Source organism: Corapipo altera, unplaced genomic scaffold (genome assembly GCF_003945725.1).
Source record: "Corapipo altera isolate COAL_440 unplaced genomic scaffold, ASM394572v1 129575, whole genome shotgun sequence".
In the NCBI taxonomy this organism is placed as follows: Eukaryota; Metazoa; Chordata; class Aves; order Passeriformes; family Pipridae; genus Corapipo; species Corapipo altera.
The window spans coordinates 1-16900 of NW_020885382.1; the positions used below are offsets into that span (position 1 = coordinate 1).

At 54.6% G+C, this 16900-nt stretch overlaps 1 protein-coding gene across 1 annotated transcript; it reads right to left on the minus strand.

The window, feature by feature from the left end:
- Window positions 1–1463: 1463 nt before the first annotated feature.
- LOC113940450 (myosin-7) lies at window positions 1464–15462 on the minus strand. The gene is made up of 38 exons (XM_027631595.1): window positions 15262–15462; window positions 14656–14799; window positions 13941–14097; window positions 13745–13772; window positions 13541–13649; window positions 13369–13461; window positions 13204–13267; window positions 12540–12638; window positions 12288–12391; window positions 11572–11710; window positions 11217–11485; window positions 10748–10918; window positions 10294–10603; window positions 10146–10213; window positions 9923–10010; window positions 9693–9810; window positions 9482–9605; window positions 9153–9289; window positions 8946–9072; window positions 8704–8832; window positions 8390–8632; window positions 7901–8077; window positions 7641–7786; window positions 7454–7544; window positions 6399–6788; window positions 6183–6309; window positions 5975–6093; window positions 5436–5632; window positions 5046–5229; window positions 4642–4807; window positions 4436–4560; window positions 4045–4353; window positions 3708–3911; window positions 3390–3515; window positions 3026–3301; window positions 2488–2583; window positions 1684–1818; window positions 1464–1583 (listed from the first exon to the last, which is right to left on the minus strand). The coding sequence occupies exons 1-38, from the start codon at window positions 15460–15462 to the stop codon at window positions 1563–1565; spliced, it is 5811 nt and encodes a 1936-aa protein (XP_027487396.1). The 3' UTR covers window positions 1464–1562.
- Window positions 15463–16900: the final 1438 nt, after the last annotated feature.

Here is a 16900-nt window from a genome sequence, read left to right on the forward strand (position 1 = left end):
GTGGTGATTCTATGTGGCCCAGACTCCCGGTCACCTGTTAGGGGGGGATCTATGGAGCCCAGACCCATGGGTCCCTTGTGCATGGAGGGGATCTGTGGGGCTAGGATGCCTGGGTCCTTTGTGTAGAGGGTGTCTATGGGGCCTGGATGCCTGGGTCCCTGGCCAATGTCCTGTCACCCATGAGGTGGTGACAGCTCAACCCTGCCAGGTCTATATCTGGACACGGCAGGGAGGGGGGGCAGATTGTTATCTCATCCCTCCCTGTGAGGCGCCGTTGGGCCGGCAGGGGTCTGGGGGGGGATCTGGCAACAGTCCCTGAACACAATGTCCACTTTGTTATCGAGGAGGTGACAAGAGTCCCCGCGAGGTGACACATTCCTGCGGGTGGGAAGGTCCCCACCTCCCCATTGTGCCCCACAGATCCCCTTCCCTGCCCCACAGATCCTTTCCTCTGCCCTATAGATCTCCTATAGAGCCCCACAGGAACCCCACAGAGCTGCAGAGAGTCTCCACAGAGCCCCACAGAGTCCCTATAGAGACCCACAGTCTCCACATAAAGCCCCATAGAGACACGCCTCCTCCTCCTTGGCCCGAATTTGGCGGGGGAGGGGAGCTGCCTGGACGCCAAGGTCCCCTGGGGTCCATCACACGGCGCCACCAGGACTGGAGGAGGGATGGGGCGACAGATGGACAGGGAAGGCAGGGCAGGGGGGAGGAGAGGGGGAGGGCAGTGGGACAGAGGATTTGAGAAGAGGAGGAAGAGGCAGGGGAAAGAGGGACAGTGGGACCTGGTGGGACATTGAGAACCTGGAGGGACTAGGAGACCATAGAGGAGGTGGAGGGACTGTGGGAGATAGACAGGGCTGGTGGGCCAGGAGGTTGTGGGATGATGGATGGAAAGGACAGAGGGATGGAGGGACATGGGACAGAGTGTCAGTAGGGCATAGGGGATGGTGGGACATGGTGTGCAGTGGGACTGAGCAGCTGGTGGCCAGGGGAACACTGATGCCAAGTTGGAGGGACATCAGCACCTGCAGCAGGAGAAGCTGCAGCCTCAGGAGCCAAGACATCCTTGAGGGGTTCACTCAGGCTCTGCTCCATATGCGGAGGACTCAGATGCTTCCCCCCACCTCCTGGGCCCCTCCTTCCCCAGCCCCACATCTGCCCCTGGACATGTCTCTCCCCACATGGACATGGGTTGGTGTGGGGCAGGTTGAGGTTGAAGAGCACCATGGGGCAGTTTGAGTTACACTGTGGGGCAGGTTGAGGTTAAGATGCACCCCGTCAGTCACATCATGTTGCACTGTGCGTCTGGTTGCATCATGCTGTGGGGTGTACTATGTTGCACGCTAGTGGGTGATCTTGTGTGGTCTGCATCCACTTTGTGGGTGCCATGTCATGAGACAACTCCACCCTCCCCACACAAACCCAGCCCAACACAAACCCAGCCCCACACAAATTGCTGCTGCTCAATTCTTTTTATTGACTGACCAAGGTTAGGGGGCTGGGAGCAGGGGTAGGGCATTTAGAGGTCCAGGGAATACAGCAGGGAATTCAGAGCTTCACTCCTCGTTGAGTCCCTTCTGATGGAGAAGGAAAAAAATTGGAGTGTAAAAATGAGGGAGTTGTGGGGGCAGCCATGTGGCAGCCATGGGGCAGCTGTGGGGCAGGGAGAGGTCCCACCTTGGCTCCAATGTCACGGCTCTTGGCCCGCAACTTGTTGACCTGGGACTCAGCAATGTCGGCACGCTCCTCTGCCTCGTCCAGTTCATGCTGTGCCTTGCGGAACTTGGCCAGATTGGAGTTGGCTTGTTCCTCCTGGGGGACAGGGGCATCAGTGGGGCTCCACCTCAGTTCCATGTGGCCTCCTGCCACCCTGAGAGCTGTCCCTCCATCTGACTTTCTTATTGCTTATGGACCCACCTGTCCCTTCAGCAATTCCATCTCCAGCTACCCAACCATCTACTCAACCAACCAGCCCTCTAACATCCCATCCATCCAACCTTCCACCCACTAAACCTACCTTCCTTCCTTTCATCCTTTCATCCATCCATCCATCCATCTATCCATCTAACATTCCACCATTCAGCCTTCCTTCTGTACATCCATTCAGTCAGCCAGCCAACATTTCATCAATCCTTCCACCATTCAACCTTCCATTCACCCAACCAACCTTCCACCCACCTGTCCAACCTTTCATCTATGCAATCATCTGTTCATTCCACCTTCCAGCCAGCCAGCCGTTCATCCCACTATCATCTATCCAACCTTCCATCCATCGAAACATCCACTCAACTTTCTAGTCACCTGTCCCACAGCCATTCCACCACCACCCCACCTCTCCCTTGGCCCACCTTCCTCAGCCCCTGACACCCCACTCCTTAACGACACTAAGGTTCCCTGCTACTCCCTACATCCTGTCTCACACCCCAACCCCACACTGGTCCCTCCTGGAGAGTGGTCCCAAAGCTGCCCCCCACTGCTCACCGCCTCCTCCGCCTGTCGCTTGTAGGCCTTGACCTTCAGCTGGAGCTTGTCCACCAGGTCCTGGAGCCGAACCAGGTTCTTGCGGTCCTCCTCTGTCTGTGGGGTGAGACACGTGTGAATCAGGACCTGACCCCATCCATGCTTTGGATCATCACCAGAGCCACAAGGGTCAGGAGACAGTTAGAGATGATCTTGGGGAGTGGAGGCTCTCCGGTGGCTTCAGCTGTGGGGCAGAAGGTGGGATGTCCTCTTGGGCAAAGGTGTCTTTTTTGTCCCTGATAAGGTTTCACCTGAGATTCTGGGTCATGCAAAGACCCCATGGATGCTGGGGGATAGACTGGGTGGCTCATGACCACCAAGCCTACCATGTTCTGGGTCCCACTACAGTACTGGACATAGAAGCAATGGGTGGTCTAGTTCACCTCTGTCTCTCTAGCTACCAGGTCAGCCATGTTGCAAGTCACATACAGCATCAGACATAAGGCCCTGAGGACACAGGGCCAGTGGATAACATCCAGGGCTACCTCAGGCAACCCACCTGGTAGCTGAGCTCCTTGACACGACGCTCAGACTTGCGGAGACCCTTGACACTCTCAGCATGGCGCTTCTGCTCACCCTCCAGCTCATTCTCCAACTCCCTCACACGGGCCTCCAGCTTCTGCAGCTGCTTCTTGCCCCCCTTGAGGGCCAACTGCTCGGCCTCATCCAACCTCATCTGCAGGTCCTTGATGGTCTGCTCCATGTTCTTCTTCATCCGCTCCAGGTGGGCGCTGGTGTCCTGCTCCTTCTTCAGCTCCTCTGCCATCATGGCCGCCTACTCAAGGAGAGAAGCAAGCAGAAAAGGAGGTTCATTACCCTCCACTGGAAGATATCCTAGCTGTTGTTCCCATCACGGCACTCACGTCAGTGATGGCCTTCTTGGCCTTCTCCTCAGCATTTCTGCACTCCTGGATGGCCTCTTCCACCTCTGTCTGCAGCTGGGAGATGTCAGCCTCCATCTTCTTCTTCTGGTTGATGAGGCTGGTGTTCTGGAGATGGAGAAGAGGATCTCATGAGGTGTCTATGGAACTGCTGACCCATCTTTCTTCAGTACTTAATGCCCCCACCCCTGCCAACTCTGGAAGCTTCAAGGATCTGGACATCTTGGTAACTCAACTCATTAGAATCCCACACCTGTGGATGGAGGTGACCTCTTTCCTTGAAAGTGCATGAGGTCTCACCTGTGAGTGGAGAAGCTGGACCCTCTCGCTGGCCTCAATCAGCTCCTGCTCAGCCAATTTGCGGGCTCTCTCAGTCTGCTCCACCACTGCCTGCAGCTCCTCCAGTTCAGACTGGAGGAGGTTGTTCCTCCTCTCCACGATGGCAATGTTCTCCTTCAGGTCCTCATTGGCCCTGACCACGTCATCTAGCTGCAGTTGAGTGTCCTACAAGACGGCATAGGGGAAGAGGGTGAATGTGGATGGGGGGAAGGGGCTGAAGGTCCACTCTTCTTCCATTGTGGGGTGGTGTAATCTACTACATCTCAACATTCTTATGAAACAGAAGTTTTATTGGTACCTTGAGGTAGCCCTGCAATGTCTTGACTTGCTTCTGGGCCTCAGCGGCTATGCGGTTGGCATGGCTGAGCTGGATCTCCATCTCATTGAGGTCACCCTCCATCTTCTTCTTCAGCCGCAGGGCCTCATTGCGGCTCCGGGTCTCAGCATCCAGTGAGGTCTGCAGCGAGTCCACCACCCGCAGATGGTTACGCTTGGCCTGCTCCATCTCCTCGTCCTTCTCAGCCAGCTTGCGCTCATAGTCTGCCTTGACTTGGTTGAACTCCAGTTGGGCCCTCAGGATCTTTCCCTCTTCGTGCTCCAGAGAGGCCTGGAAGGGACAGAGGGAAAATTGAGAACTGCAAAGGAGACCAGGAGAACATAGGGATGCACGGCAACGTGGCTTGTCACACCTCAGCCTCCTCCAGCGCTGCTTGAAGTTCCAGCTTCTCAGCATCCAGCTGCTTCCGGACCTTCTCCAACTCATGGATGGTCTTGTGGCTGCCACCCAGCTGCTCCGTGAGGTCCGAAATCTCCTCTGACCAGATGAGAACACATCAGACTATGTGGAAGGTAGTGGAAAACATCATGGTAGGTAGACAAAGGACCATAGTCTCACCTTGGAGGTTCTTGTTTTCCCTTTTTAAGGTCTCCAGGTGATCAAGTGACTCCTCATAGGCATTCTTCAGTTTGAAGAGCTCAGTGCTGAGGGATCTGGCCTCTTTCTGCGATGCCTCCAGCTCCATCTGTGACTCTTCAAACTTCTGCTTCCACTCAGACAAGATCTATGGTGACATAACCTGCTCAGAAGCTGCTTTGCCCACAAAAAACTCTCTTTTCATCGTCCTCCTCCTCTCCCCAACACTCTTCTGGTAGGGACTTGAAGCTCTGCTGAAACCTGGACCTTGACAGTTGTTCACCTTTCTTCTGGACTTTTTCTCCTGCCTTTCTATGATTGGTGGGACCCACATCTCTCCACCCTCTTCCCACTATTCTCCTTCCACCATTTCTTGGTTCTCCCACCTTGTCAAAGTTCCTCTGCTTCTTGTCCAAAGCAGCAGCTGCTGCATTCGACCGCTCAAGGTCAGCCATGAGATCTTCAATCTCATTCTGCAGCCGGTGCTTGGTCTTCTCTAGAGAGGAACACTTGGCATTGACCGCCTCCACTGCCTCCTCAGCCTCCTGCAGCCGTTGGGCCAGCTTCTTCCTGTCCCAGGGGACAACCTGGCTGTGGTGACCCGTGGACCAAGTGGACCAACTCAAACCTTCTTCCACCCATCAGCTGGCCAAGGCTCTGCTCTGGATCTCCTCTGCTACCTCCAGGTCCCTCTACCTTCTCCAGCTCCTTCTACAGTGGAAGAGTCTCTGCTCTCCCCTGCCCCCAGAAGCTCCCTTCACGGGGGGATGACTTACTTGGCTTCCTCAAGTTCCTCAGTGCGCTGGATGGCATCTGTCTCATACTTGGTCCTCCATTGTGCCACCTCAGAGTTGGCCTTGGAGAGTGAGCGCTGGAGCTCAGCCTTGGCTTCTGTCTCCTCCTCATATTGCTCCCGCAGCAGGTCACAGTCATGCCGGGCTGACTGGAGGGCATGGGCCAGTGCGTTCTTGGCCTGGGAGGGTGGAGAGAGAGCAAGTGAAGAAAAGGTGAACCATTGGGTCCACATCAACTTGAACTTAGAGTTCTCCAACTCAGCAAGATTTTGTTTTCATCACTGCAAGCTGACTAGAACTCCTGTAGACCAATCCAACCTGTCCCAACCTCCTCTAGACCAACCCAACCAACATCCTTACTACCAATCCAACCCAACCTCCTTGACACCCACCAACCCTACTGAGCTTCCTGAAGACCCTCAACTCGTTTTCTCCAACTGCCCCTCTGAGTCCCAAATCAACTTCACTTTTGACACTGGAGGTGTCTTTTAGCCCCACTGACCTCCCCAACGAAGCCCTACCTTGGCCTCTTCCTCTAGCTGCCTCTTGAGGTCCTCCAGCTGCTGGGTGTAGGTGAGTTTCCCTCGCGTCATCTGGTTGATAAAGGCTTCCTTTTCCTCCAGTTGCCTGGAGAGCTCACCTGTGGGGTGGAATGGTGGACAGTGACTCGCTGGACACACCACAAAGCCACCTCACTGGGCAAGGGTTAGGAAAGAACAAGCCCCTCACCATTTTCTGTTTGGAGCTTCGCTCGTTGAGTGGTGAGGTCATTGACCATGCGTTGAGCCTCCTCAGACTTGGTCCGGTGCTCATTCATCTGATCTTCCATGGTACGGCACATCTTCTCCAGGTTGGCCTGGAGATAGGAAGGGCAGAAAATTGAAAGAGAACCTTGAGAGGGCAATGGAAGAGTTGTTCTTTAATGGCTGGAGACCTATTTCCTACCTTGGCCTTGATCAGCTGTTCCATGTTGGAGCCAACATCATCTAACTCCAGCTTGAGCTCACTCTTCTCCTTCTCCAACTTCTGCTTGACACGCTGTAGGTTGTCAATCTGCTCGCTGAGCTCAGCCACACTGTCGGCGTGCTTCTTGCGCAGCGCAGCAGCCGTGGCCTCATGCTGCAGTGTGGCCTCCTCCAGGTCCCTCCGCATCTTCTGGAATTCTGCCTCTCGCTTTTTGTTGAGCTCAATCTGCACTGACGTGGCACCACCCGCCTCCTCCAGACGCTCACTGATCTCCTCCAACTCCCGTGACAGGTCAGAACGCAGCTTCTCCACCTTGGCCCTGCCCGTTCGTTCTGCCTCCAGCTCCTCCTCCAGCTCCTCAATCCGTGCCTGTGCTCAGGGGATGGACATGCTGTCAGCAGACTTGGTTTCACCCAGCTCCTCCACTCAATTCAACCAATCCAGCTGGAGAGTCTTTAAGTCAATTTAAGTCAACCCAACCACATGTGGACTCTTCAGCTCAACCCAGACAACTGGAGATCCTTCACTTCAACTAGACTTGATCTCATTCAGTTCTCTTCAACCCAGTCAAGATTCGAGATCTCCAGATCAACCCAACCTTGTCTGAAGACACTCCACCTTCTCAAATTACCTTGAGATTCTTCAACTCACCTGGTCTTGAAGACATTCAGCTCAACCAACTATAGAGCTGCCTGGATCAGACAGCTCCACACAACCTTCTCTAAGGACATTGGAGATAACATGATCCAAAACAGATGGTCTGCTCAGCTCAGATGATCCTACCCAAGGTGCCCCTACTACCTTGAGTACTTCAGACCCACTGGTTCAGCTCAAGCTACCCCAAAGCCAACCTGCCCAGGAGCCCATGAGTCATTTCGAGGTGATAAGTGACAAGGAGGTTCTAGGCCAAGGGACAGGCCATGGGCTTCAGACCTCAGGTTTGTGGCATGCTGGTCCTTCTCAAAAAGGTGTGAAATAAATGAGGAGAACCCGTTCCTCCTCCTAGTTGAACCCTAAGCTGAAGTCCACCTCACCTGAAGCTCTTTGAGCTTCTTCTGGAGCTGAGCTGCAATTGCTTGCTCATCCTCAATTCTTGCATTGAGTGCGTTGAGCTCAAAGTCCTTCCTGGGTGTGGGGACAAACGCCAGGCAATCATGTTCCTGCCTGCTCAGCAGAGAGGGTCATTATAGGTAAAGCACAAGCAGGTGGGTGGGCCCCTACTTTTTCAGCCTCTCATCCAATTGCTGCTTGTCATTCTCCAGGTCCATAATATTCTCCTGAGCCAGCTTCAAGTCACCTTCCAGCTTCCTTTTGGCGCGTTCCAGGTCCATCCTGATCTTCTTCTCCTGCTCCAGTGAGCTCTCCAGCTGTGAGTGAGGCAGAGATACACCCATCAGCCCCCCACAAACACCAACCCCAGAATGACCTTCACACTCCAAGGCACCAGCTATGTGCCCGTGGCAGGACTGTCCCACACTCACATCATCCACTTGCTGTTCCAGCTTGACTTTGGCCTTCGTCAGGGTGTTGACCTTGTCTTCCTCCGCCTGCAGATCATCCAGCGCTTGCTGATGAGATTCTTGCAGAGCCTTCTTCTCCTTTGTTAGCTTGACAATAATCTCATCCAGCCCGGCCATCTCCTCTGTAAGGTTCTTGACCTGCAGGAAGAGAAATATCAAGCCTCTGGTTTGGTACCAGCGGTAGGACAAGAGACAGGAGGTTGTTCTTGCTCTTGGTTGAGCTGGGGACACAGGAGAACACAACCAGCCTTGGGTTGTCACAACCTGACCAAAGCGGTTTTGGGTCTTCGTTGACCCAACTCAACCACCCTTGAATTTTGGCAGTCTAAACAGCCTTGGGTTTTGGCAACTCAACTCAGCCACCCTTGGGTCTTCTCAAAACGTATTCACTTTGGCTCGAGACATATCAAGTCCCCACAGTTTGAAATCAAGATCTCTCCCCACCCTTACCTTGTTCTCTGTGGCGTGTTTCTCCTTCTCCACCTTGGCCAAAGACAACTCCAGGTCATCAATGTCCTTCTTCAGCTCTGAGCACTCATCCTCCAGCTTCCTCTTCTTAGCCGTCAGCTCAGCATTCATCTCTTCCTCATCCTCCATCCTCTCTGTCATCTCCTTCACCTTGGCCTCCAACTGGATCTTGTTCTTGATTAGCTGGTCACAACGCTCCTCAGCATCAGCGAGGTTGTCTTGCTCCTGGAAGAGGGAAGGTTGGTGGGAGGGTGAAGGAAAAAGGAGGGAGGGGCTGAGGCATCTAGGTCACTTACAGCCTGCACTTGGAGCTGAAGGTCATTCTTCTCCTGCAGCATGGAGACCATCTTTTCCTCCAGCTCCTTCCTCCGGGCCTCTGACTTCTCCAGGGCCTCCTTCAGCCGCCCAAACTCTTCCTTCATGTTCTGCAGGAGGCACGAAGGTCACCTGTAAGTCTCATTGCTTCCTCCGTGTCCCCACACACCCTTCCCTCTCTCCATCCACCCATCCACCTGCTCCACCTATGGCTTTGTCCTACCTGCATCTCCTTCTCAGTCTCAGCACTCTTCAACAAGGGCTTGATCTTGAAGTAGAGCTTCATCCAAGGCCAGTTTTTCACCCCCATGAAAGCCCTGATGTTCCACTGGATCACCAGCAGCGAGTCCCTGGAGAAGGCACAGCAGGATGCAGGTCACCAAGAACTTCAACTCAACCTAGACCCAACACCATTTCAATCTCTACCCACCTCCGCTCCAGGATCTTCTTGAACTCCTGACGGGAGAGGAAACCACGAACTTGGGCCTGCAAGCGGGTCATGATTCTGGCCAAGCGCTCATCCCGCATTTCCTCAAGTAGCCCCAGCAGCCCCGCCTTGAAGAAGACCTACAAGGGGAGATGAAGCTAAGTACTGTTGGGGTCTGGAGGCTTGGTGGAGGAATGGGTGGTAGGGTGGATGGAGTGAGCTCAGATGTGCAGGTGAACAAGTAGATGGTGGGACCATGGACTCAACCTGGTCCCACCGTGGAATCCTTGTGGATAATGGGACCACAGGGAATGGAGACCATGTGACCTCACCTTGGTGTGCCCAAACTTGTATTGGTTGTGGTCGATATCAAGGGATCCCAGGAGCTTCTCAGCACCCTTGCGGCTGTCAATGAACTGCCCCTCAGGGATGGCAGCGGGGTTCAGGATGCGATACCTGGTAGTCAGAGAGGACAGGAAAATCCTGAGATCAGACCCAGTGGAGTTGTCAACCCCCTTCCCATATCTCCTCCTCTCTGCCTACCGCTGGCGGAAGTCCCCATAAAGGATGCGGTTCGGGAAGCCCTTGCGGCAGATGCGGATGCCCTCCAGCACCCCGTTACAGCGGAGCTGGTGCATTACCAGGGGGTTGTTCATCACACCTGGTGGATCACATAACTGGTGAGTCAAGGCCTGCCCCACAGCACTGCTCCCCACCACCTTTGGCCAGGGAGCACCACTGTTCCCTGGATAAACCCTCATGAATTGGCTCACCAGGAGACTTGGTCTCATTGGGGATGATGCAGCGGACAAAATGAGGGTGGGTAGACCGCAGGTTGGTCATCAACTTGTTGAGGTTCTCCTGGAGGATGGAGGAAGAGATGATGAAGAAAAGGAAGACCCCCCAACCTGTCCCAGCAAGGATCACTACCTGCCTTAGGACATGATTTCAATGCCCAAACACCCTAGGGTCCACCATTAACCCCTGAACTCTTACCCGATGCAGTGCAGAGACAGTCTGAAAGGAGGAACCTTTCTTCTTGGCTCCTTTCCCCTTCTCCACGGCTGTTGGAGAAGAAGTTATGAGATAGGTGATGGACAGGGTGGGGAGAGCCCCAGATGTTCAGGAAGGGGGTGCCCCTTACGTGCATCAGCTCCAGCATAGTTGGCGAAGAGGTTGGCCAAGAGCTTCAGGGCTGATTTCTGGTAGAGCCCCACCACTGTCTCATTGAGAGGGTCTTTGTTCTTCTGCAACCATCCAATGATATTGTAGTCTACCGTGCCAGCGTAGTGGATGAGGGCAAAGTGGGCCTCTTGCTTCCCTTTGACATTGCGTGGCTTCCCGAAGTTGGCTGACTTGCCCAAGTGATTATCAAAGAGCTTGGCCTTGAAGGTCATGTCTGTGGCCTTGGGGAACATGCATTCCTCCTCTAGGATGGACATGATCCCCATGGGCTGGGAAGAGAAGACCTTGTTGGTCATAGTGAACGCCAAGCACAACCCAAGTGCCCAACTTTGGGGTCCCTGGCAAGCTCCAACTGGAAGGGCCCTTCCCCAGCAGCCCCTTCAGCCCCCAGAAGCCCTGGGGGGAGGTGGCACCTTCTCAATGAGGTCAATGCAGGCCTGGAGGTCCATGCCGAAGTCAATGAACTCCCACTCAATCCCCTCCTTCTTGTACTCCTCCTGCTCCAGCACGAACATGTGGTGGTTGAAGAACTGCTGCAACTTCTCATTGGTGAAGTTAATGCAGAGCTGCTCAAAGCTGTTGAACTGGGGAAGGAGAGAGGAGGTGGCCAACGGGGTCAGCTGGGTCAGCTCAACACCCGACAGGGTCAAGAGAACACCCAAGATTAGTGGGTCAACCTGAGACCCAACAGGATCAACACAATGCCCAGTAGTATCAATGAAGTCAACTCAACACCCAGCAGGGTCAAAACAAGGCCCAAAGAGGGTAAGTCTCCACTAGAATTCCCCCTGAAGCTTCAGAAGATCAGCTCAACACCCAATTGGATCAACCCAACCCCCAAGAGGACCAATGCCACTGCCTTGCCACCCCCTCAGTCCTCACATCAAAAATCTCGAAGCCAGCAATGTCCAGCACACCGATGAAGTACTGCCGTGGCTGCTTGGTGTCCAGAGAGTTGTTGATCCTCACCACCATCCAGTTGAACATCTTCTCATACACAGCCTTGGCCAAGGCCCCAATGGAGTAGTACACCTGCTGGACATTCTGCCCCTTGGTGACGTACTCATTGCCCACCTTCACACGGGGGTGACACAACCCCTTGAGAAGATCAGCTGAGTTCAGCCCCATCAGGTAGGCTGACTTGTCAGCATCTGTGGAGTGTGAAGAAGGCATGCTGTCAGGTCCCACCTCACTTGGTGACCCCAAAATCTATGTCATCCCCCCCCACCTGCTTCACCTTCAGTGCCGTCTGGTTCTGCCTGCTCTTCCCTTTGCTTCTGCTTGAACTTCATGTTGCCAAAGTGCATAATGGCACCTGTCAGTTTGTAGACACCGGCCTTCTCCTCGGCAGTGAAGCCCAAGACATCAAAAGCGCTCTGGTGGGCGGGTGGAGGCAGGTGGGAGAGGGCCTTGCCACCCACTCTGTCCAGCTGAGGTCACAGCCGTCTGCTGGCCAGCATTTGTGTGTCCCTCTGCCCTTCCAACTTGTCAGTCTGTCCATCCAAGGACTCATCCATCCATGGACTCATCCATCCACCCATCTGAGTACTGCATCCATCCATCCACCCACCCATTCACAGACTCATCCATCCATGAACTCATTCATCCACCATGAACTCCATCCATCCATTCATGGACTTATCCATCCATTTGAGGACTTGTCCACCCAAGGACTCATCTGTCCACCCAAGGACTCTCCCACCTGTTTTTATCTCCACCCATAACCTCCTCCACCGACACCACTCTCCTCTCCTACCTTCTGTCCCTCATCCTGCATCATCCCATGTGACCAACCCACCATCTCCCTTGCCCTCCACCCTTCCCATCCTCCACCTCTCATCCCTACATTCCTCCTCTCCTCCATCCATCCCTCTTCTACCATCTCAACCATCCACCTGGCGCTTCGCCTTCTCCTCAGCCAGGGGATGTCCACCTGCCCACCCCACCACTTACATCGGTTGCCAACAGCTCTTCAGAGTCATCAATGGAGGCCACAGTCACCTCTCCTTGGGAGACGTAACTGTAGTCATAGGGGTTGTTGGTGATGAGAAGCATCTCTGCTCCGTGGTGGCCCAGGATGGAGACAAAAAATTGAGCAATTCCAGTGGCCAAACAGCCCCAAATCACCCTCAATTGTCCCAAGAAGGAGCAGAGAAATTTAGGAGGGGAGGAAGGAGAAGACCCAAGGCCAAGCACCCAACTCACCCAGCAGCTCTGGCTTCTTGTTGGAGAGGATCTGGTAGAAGATGTGGTAGTTCCTCTCAGCCTTCAGCTGGAAAATTACACGGGACTTTTCCAGGAGATCTGGGGTGGGAATGGAGAGAAAGACGGTAGAGGCTGGGATTAGGAGATGATGGATTGAGACATGGAGAGATGGATGGAGACATGGAGAGATGGATGGAGACATGGAGAGATGGAGAGATGGAGAAGAAGGGATGGCTGGATGGTAGGATGAGGAGACAGAGGGATGAGGAGGTGGAGGTGAAAGGTCAGATGGATGGTGGGATAAGAAGATAGATGGATGGATGGACAACAGGACAGTGTCTCACAAATCCATCCAGAGAGGGCATCCATCAAGGGACATGTGGAAAAGGAGGGAAGGAAGAAGAGAGGGAGACACAAGATGGAAGGACAAAAAAATGGAAGACAGAGGATCCGATGGATGGTGGGTTGAAGAGTTGGAGATGGAGAGCTGACTGGATGGAGTGAGGGATGGATGGATGGACGGATAGAGCTCATGGATGGATGGATAAGTCCATAGATGGATAAGTCCTAGCATGGATGAATAAATCCATGAATAGATGAGTCCATGGAGGGATGGATGAAGGACTGCCAGACGTTCTTTCATGGAGCCTCTCAACTTACTCACAGGTCTCAATGTCAGCTGATGCCAACTTCCCGGTGGCCCCAAAATGGATTCGGATGAACTTCCCCTGGAAAAGCAGTGGCAGGAGGTGGAAACCTCCCAGCAGACCCCATACTATAGACCTCAGCCCACAGACTCTGCCCCATAGATCCCACCCCCAACACTCACGAATCGAGATGAGTTGTCATTGCGGAGGGTCTTGGCGTTGCCAAAGGCCTCCAAGGCAGGGTTGGCCTGTATGATCTGGTCCTCCAGGGTGCCCTGATGGGATGGAACAATCCTGGGTGTGCATGCCATTGGGGTACACTCAATGCTGGGGGTGCGTGACCTGAGGCCCCACCTTGCTGCTGTTGGTTGCCTCCTTCTTGCGGTCGCCGATGGCAGCAATGCTGGCAAAGTACTGGATGACCCTCTTGGTGTTGACTGTTTTCCCCGCCCCAGATTCTCCACTAGGGTGGCAACAGTGAGATGTTGGAGAATATCATGGTGGCTCCTTTATCACACCCCAGCACTATGGGGCAGCATCAAGCAGGGACAGACTTACGTGATGAGGATGGACTGGTTCTCTCGATCTGCCAAGAGATGAAAGGAGTCAGGTGGGAAGAAGTTGGGAGGCATCTTTGGGATCTTGGGGTTGGGATTAAGGTTCTCCATCCTCCCAGGTGAGGGCAAGGTCTAGGTCAGGATCCAGTGTTTGGGGTGGGGTCTTCTAGTTTGAGGTCCCCAGAGGAGGTCCCTACCTGTCAGCATGTTCTGATAGGCATTGTCAGAGATGGAGAAGATGTGTGGTGGAGCTTCACTCCGCTTCTTTCCCCGATAGGCAGCCACCACCTCAGCGTTGTAAACAGGCAACCACTTGTAGGGGTTGACCGTCACACAGAAAAGTCCTGAGTAGGTCTGGAGAAAGGGTCAGGTCCGTCAGAGCCTGAAGGTGCCACCCCACCAGATGTGGACATCCTAGGTCTAGGTGGCCCAAGGGATGTGGGGAAGGGGCGTCATGATTTTGAGGGGCCAAAAGGGGATAGAGATGGGACATCTTGGGTCTGGGTGGCCCACAACATCCAGAGATGGGACATCTTTTGTGGACCAAAGGATCCAGGGGTGGGACATCTTGTGTGTCACATCGAAGGGGCTATTAAAGGGATATCTTGGATCTCGGTCAGGGGATGGGATATCTCAGGTCTAGGTGACCAAAATGGTTCAGGAGTGCAACATCTTGGGTCTGGGTGGCCCAAGGGGGCTGGAGAAGGTTCACCAGGTTCTTGGTGTCCCAAAGTCCATGGAGAAGCTACACCACCAGGTTCTAGGGGGCCTATAGACCCTCTGGAAAGCCCACCTGGTTCTAGGTACCCCAAGAGTTTTAGGGAAGGGTCACTAGCTTCCATCCACACCTTAGGCTGTGGGGAAGACCCTGCCCAGTTCCCAGGTGCCCCAGGTGCTTGTGGGAGGACTCACATAGATCAACCAAGAGGCGTAGCGCTCCTTGAGGTTGTAGAGGACAGCAGGCTCATGGAGGAAGGTCAGCATGGCCATGTCCTCGATCTTGTCAAACTTGGGGGGGTTCTGCTGGTGGATGTCAGCCTCCTTGACCATCATCGTCTAGGGGGGATGGGAGGACAAGGGGGTCAGGGTTGTGGGATGTCCCATAGTTTGGGGGACACCCTGTAGGTGAGGGGTCTTCCATGGGTTGTGGGGGAATCTTCTATGGGTTTTGGGGCACCCCTCATGAGTTGGGAGGTCTTCAATGGACCTAGTCTCCCCCTCCTTGCTTTACACCCCCAAAAACCTTCAAACCCCCCCTCCTTTAACCCATTCCCCATTAAATTCACCCCATTAACCCCTCCCTCCTTAACCCTTCTCCCCCCAGCTTCCCACCAACCCCTCACCCTCCATGAAGCCCAACCCCCTTTCATCCCCCACCACCAATCACCCCTCATGCCTGCACCCCCATCAAACCCTCCCATCCTTAACTTCATTATCCCCTCACCCCGATTAACCCTTTATTCCCTGTGACCCCTTGCCTCCCTGCCCTCACCCTCCTCTACCCTCTCAGTTGCCCACCTCTCCCAGCTCGGTCTGGACGGTGACCTCACCGCCTTGGCGCCCCATCACCCGCCCCCGCACAAACTCCTCACGGGGGTGGGGGACGAAGCACTCGCTGCGAGGGTCGAAGGGTCTGGTCTGGGATGCCAGCCGCTCCCGTTCCCCTGGCCTCAGGAAGGGAGCTGCTGCCCCCAGTGCCGCCAGCACTGCATCTCCCATCCTGCCCCACACAGACAGGGGCCTCACATCACTTGAGGGGCTGTGGGACTCTGGCTGCAGGGTCTCACCCCTCACCCCATGGCCCCGCACAGCCCCCATTGACCACAGCCCCATTGCCATGCATGGACTCCCATACCTGTGCCCAGACCTCTATAGCTGTGGCAGACTCTATAGCCAGACATAAAGCCTTATGGCTGTGCACAGCCCCATGTGTTGGACCCTATAGGTGTGCAGCAAGCCATGTAGCCCACTGCAGACCCATACAGTCACACACTGTCTCATGCACAGACCACTGTAGTAATTCAGGAACCCCTATAGCCATGCAGGGACCCCAATAGCAAAGTACAGACTGTCATAGTGGTGTATGGCCGCATGCACAGAACCCTGTAGCCATGCATCTCCCCATGTATTGAGCCCTATGACAGTGCACAGACCCCCTATAGCTATGGGCAGACCGCTACAGTCATGCAAGGACCCCAGTACCCATGCACCCCGGATGTACAGACTCCTATAGTGATGCAGGGATCTCCACAGCCACCCACCGACCCCTGTAGTGATGCATGGACACCCGTAGCAAGGCACAGATTCCTATAGCCATGCACAGAGCCCTGTAGTGATTCAGGGATCCCTATAGTGATCCACGGAGACACAAAGCAGTGCAGGGACCCCTATAACAATGCAGGGAGCCCTACAGTCATGCACAGCCCCCCATGCAGAACCCCATAGCAATGCATGGCCCCCCTGCAGTGATGCACAGACCCTATAGGGACACATGCACCCTTATAGCAACACCCCCCCCAAAGTGCCAGTCCCCATACTGCACCAGGACACCACCCTCACCTGGAGTCTGTGGATCTAGCAGGTACGATGAAAGGAGCTGGAGGGACATGCAGAGGGTGAGGGGCTGCACTCCAAAGATCCCCTGAACCCCATAGCCCCTGTAGATACTCTTTGCCCCATAGACCCGTTTATGCCCCATAGATCCCTTTGCCACATAGACGATCCCACGTGTCCCATAGCTCTGCTATGTTCCACATAGGCCCCCTGGGTGCCCCATAGACCACTGGTGTCCCATAGATCCCTGTGCCCCCATAGATCTCTGTGCCTCACAGTTCCTCTTGGTGCTTCTTAAATAGTCTGTGCCCCATAACCCCACCTGTATCCCACATATCCCCGCACCCCAGAGAAACCCCATGTGCCACATAGCCCCCCATGCCCCATAGCCCCCAGAGATTCCTGTGCCCCATAGATCCCCATGTGCCCCATAGCCATCCTGTGCACCCCATAGCTCCCCATACCCCCCTTCAACCCCTCATATCCACATCCCACATCCCTGCTGTGCCCCCACACCAGCTCGCTCTCTATCCCACACCAACACCTATGCCAGCCCTGCAGCCCCACAGCCTTTATAGGCCATAATGGGGTGGGGAGGGGAGGA

Bases quoted from the DNA above. Each gene is read 5' to 3' on its own strand.
- LOC113940450 (XM_027631595.1), bottom strand. From the start codon at position 15,462: ATGGGAGATGCAGTGCTGGCGGCACTGGGGGCAGCAGCTCCCTTCCTG. The intron at 13,773-13,940 runs GTAGGGACCTCC...ATCTCTTGGCAG, and splicing joins CTATCAGAACATGCTGACAG to ATCGAGAGAACCAGTCCATC. The intron at 8,078-8,389 runs GTAAGGGTGGGG...CTCTTCCTGCAG, and splicing joins AACACGCCACAGAGAACAAG to GTCAAGAACCTTACAGAGGA.